Source organism: Penaeus monodon, chromosome 3 (genome assembly GCF_015228065.2).
Source record: "Penaeus monodon isolate SGIC_2016 chromosome 3, NSTDA_Pmon_1, whole genome shotgun sequence".
Taxonomy (NCBI): Eukaryota; Metazoa; Arthropoda; class Malacostraca; order Decapoda; family Penaeidae; genus Penaeus; species Penaeus monodon.
The window spans coordinates 52,837,316-52,841,277 of NC_051388.1; the positions used below are offsets into that span (position 1 = coordinate 52,837,316).

A 3,962-nucleotide genomic window follows, 5' to 3' on the forward strand; every position below is an offset into this window, starting at 1 on the left:
TAAATGTGCTTTACATCAAAATCAAAGACTAACTACTGTGGTAGAAAAACTCACAATGCAAAAACTAGTTTTTGCATTGTGGGTTTTTTCTACCATAGTATCTACACGGAAGAGTGTTTTACCACTCACAAACTACTGTGTACTCTTCAGGGTATAAACGAACAATCGTGGATTTACTTGCCTTCTCCCTTTAATCTTAAGTAAACATGATAACCAATAGGCACTGGTAGATATGCATATCTAGGCACTTCAACAATAAACATTCGAGTATCATGTGTCACATTTTCTTTGCTTATTAGGGAACATTCTAGATACTCGACCTGGAAAAGAAGAGAACTTGGTCAAATCCAAATTACCTGATCTTCATTAAAGTGTGGAATTCATATCTATACGAACATATGTATAAATGAGTCAACATTAATTATTTATAAAATCTCGAAATTGAAAATACACTAGAATAAGGCATAGCTTTCAAAAATTAAATGCTAAAGTTTGTGCACATTCTTTCAGCCTCGTACACAATTTCAAACATCCTAACATTCACAAAAGGGAATATACAGAAAATATACATCACATAAAATAACAGTACTAAATAAATGAAATATACAATAATAACAATACTAAATAAATAAGATATGCAATAATAACAATACTTCATAAATAAAATATACAATAAAATCAACTCTCACCTCTCTATCCTTTGAACTGACATGTTCCCCGTTCCTCTCCAGAGGCTTTCCCACTGAACTCCACCGTACTCCTGTCTCCTGTTTGTTCAGCAAAACGTCGACTTTCCCCGATCCACTTCCAGTTTTCAATTCGAAGTCTTCACCAACTGACTTATGCAGATTCAAGTGGACTGTGTATACCATATCTTGTATATAGCATACGATTTTAATTACCTGGGGAATAAAATCACGACTACAGTAATATCCCTTGCTTCTTGCCTAATCTATTGTGTCTAGGTCATGCTATCAGAATATATCATTCCCAGTCAGTATTGAAAATGATTTCCATGGCTCATTTGATGTTCTTTCAATCAGGATAATAAATACCTCCGCATGTTTAACTATAACGACATGCTCCTTGGTAATATGCTTCCACTTGGTGTATATAGCTATGTTGATCATAGTATTCGTCTGAAACCAGTCGTATTTTGGGGATGGCAGTGAGGACGGGGTTTGGGGGGACGACAGAGGGGACTTCGGCACTCCTAGCTTTCCTGGGAGACCTAGGCTTGGTACCGATAAAGAGTTATTGGCTGACGAGACGGTGAGGTTCTTTGATGCGTCTGGAATTTTCACAAGCAACCACAGTTTAGGGGCATACCTTAAAATGCTTTGTATGTGTTATTGTGCAGAAAACAATGGAATATCGAAGACAATCAAATGCACATTCAGTTAAAATAATTAGCAAAAATTCTTTCTCAGAAGCAAACAAAGTATTCACCATAATTTTGCACATTCTAGAAAATACTCAACTATAATATAATCTCCTATGAACTTTACTTTGTTTGTTTGGATCCTTCGAACTTTTCCCGAGCGGTAAAAAGCTTGGCTTTAGGAAGAATGGTCGACCTTCTACCAGCCTGCCTACGAGACATTTCTGGAGCATGGATTCAAAATTCACCCATTTATGTACCTAAAAACAAAGAAAAGAATAACAGATCTTGTAATAACATCTTTCTGACTAGGATATTTAAATTAAAAATAGTAATTTTATAGCTTTCCACTATTTTTTTTTTAGTTGTTGTTGTTTACAATTCCCTTAGAATATAAAGTTTCATTTCAATTTACTTATATATCCCTGAAGCAGCTTTATTTTCACAAAAGTATACTATTACAGCACAAATGAGAAACAATTGAATTTCTAATTCTAAAACTACCTTGGGTAAAGATTATAAAAAAAATATATAAGCATTCTCAAGTGCCTAAAGCAATGGCGTTTCTTCTGATTTTACGTACACCAAGCTAGCATGACTCTGAACGAGGCTTGAGACTATGACAACATCATCCTAAAAAAATGCTACAAGAACAACAAAGACAATATCTCAACAACCCTCTCGCTTCCTAAAGCAATACATCGTCATGGACATAGATCATCGCAGAATTAACAACCAAACCTCCTCCTGGTCCATACCTCGTTGAAGAGATCTGTCGCATCCATGCCGACGCCTCGCAAGAGCTCATCCTCCCCGCCAGGGTGGAACTCCATGTAGGGCGTCACGTTGTACACTTTCCCTGAGAAGACGACCAGTGTCAGGAATTAATCTGAAGTTCTGAAGCATCTGTACTTATCAGGGTAATTATTAGGTGCTCTTGACTACTCATTGATGGTGATGATGATGGTGATGATGATGATGATGATGATGATGATGATGATGATGATGATGATGATGATGATGATGATGATGATGATGATGATGATGATGATGATGGTGGTGGTGGTGGTGATTAAGGTGATGGTGATGATAATAGTGATGATAATGATAATGGTGGTGGTGATGGTGATAATTATGATTATGATGATGTAACAACAATAACAATAATAACAATATAAACAATACTAGAGATATAATAATGATTATTATTAATACTTTTCCTATCACATCTCCATTATCATTCCTATCATTACAACCACCCATGCTACCATCACCAACCACATCAATCACGACCACTGTCCTCATCACCACACCACCCCCAACCACCCACAATTCGCAGCCCAACTCGCCCCTCCCCCCTCCCCCATTACCTTCAGAACATCCCCACCCCACCCCACCCCCACCCACCCCCAACCCCCCTCCCCTTCCCTCACCCCAACCCCCACCCCCATACCCCGCCCCCACCCACCTTTCAGCGCCATCCAGCAGTCATTCCGCTTCTTGTGCTTGGCCAGCTCCTGCGGGGTCACGTCCAGCAGGCGACCCCCCGTGCCGGCCAGGTCAGTCCCGGAGTGACCCAGCCGCACCCAGTCCATCAGGCTCCGGCCGGGCTTCAGCGCCGTCTTGTTCCTGGGGTTCCCTGTGCAGAGAGAGAGAGAGAGATGATAACCAGAGGGATAAGGATAATGTTGATAATGATGATGATAATAATAATAATAATAATAATAATAATAATAATAATAATATTAATTATTATTATTATTATTATAAGGGTGGTAATAGAGAGAGAGAGAGAGAGAGAGAAAAAAGAAGAGAGAGAAGAGGGAGAGAGAGAGAGGAGAGAGAGAGAGAGAGAGAAGAGAGGAGAGAGAGAGGAGAGGAGAGAGGAGAGAAGGGGAGGGGAGAAGGGGGAGAGGAGGAGGAGGAGAGGAGGGAGGAAGAGAGCAGAGAGGAGAGAAGAGAGGAGAGGAGAGGAAGGAGAGGAAGAGAGGGAGGGGAGGAGAGGAGAGGGAGGAAGGAGAAGAGGAGAGGAGAAGAGGAGAGAGAGGGAGAGAAAAGAGAGGAAAAGAGAGGAGGAGAGAGAGCGAAAGGGGGGTAGGAGGAGAAGGGGAGAGAGGAAAGGAGGGAAAGGGGGAGGGAAGGAGGGAGGGAGGAAAAGGGGGGAGAGGGAAAGGGAGGGAGAGAGAGGAGAGAGAGAGAAAGGGAGGAAAGAGGGAAGAGGGGAGAGAAACGAAAGGGAGGGGGACGAACGGGGGAAACGAAGGGAGAAAGGGGCCCCCCCAAAACCCCGGCCTCGCCCTCCTGAGGGGCCCCCCCCCCCCCTCGGCTGGTTGGGCGACGGCCCCGGGCCTTTCCCCGCGGCCCAGGCGTGCCCGGTGGGGACCCCCTTGGCTCCCGACATGGCGCCCCCTATTTTCCCTTGCATCCCGTCTCCCTCTTCCCCCACCGCCCTTTTTGCTTCTTCCGGGAGGTCGTCCCCTTTTGCCCTTTTTTTTTCACCTGTAAAAAGTCCTTCGGTTTTTGAAAAATTTTTGGGGCCCTTTTTTAACCCCAAACAAAAAAGGGTTTTTTCCCCTTTTTG

The 3,962-nt window shown here is 42.7% G+C and overlaps 1 protein-coding gene across 5 annotated transcripts in view; it reads right to left on the bottom strand.

The window, feature by feature from the left end:
• The window catches only part of LOC119597006 (cytochrome b5 reductase 4-like), a 33,126-nt gene that overhangs the window by 3,086 nt on the left and 26,078 nt on the right, over positions 1-3,962 (bottom strand). For 3 of the 5 annotated variants that reach the window (XM_037946443.1, XM_037946459.1, XM_037946434.1), the window contains 6 exons: positions 2,850-3,020; positions 2,140-2,240; positions 1,482-1,641; positions 1,056-1,291; positions 690-902; positions 182-320 (listed from right to left, as the gene is read on the bottom strand). In XM_037946443.1, coding sequence (XP_037802371.1) covers positions 182-320; positions 690-902; positions 1,056-1,291; positions 1,482-1,641; positions 2,140-2,240; positions 2,850-3,020 — 1,020 coding nt within the window. The remainder of the gene's footprint in view (positions 1-181; positions 321-689; positions 903-1,055; positions 1,292-1,481; positions 1,642-2,139; positions 2,241-2,849; positions 3,021-3,962) is intronic. The other 2 variants (XM_037946466.1, XM_037946452.1) reach the window with 1 other exon arrangement.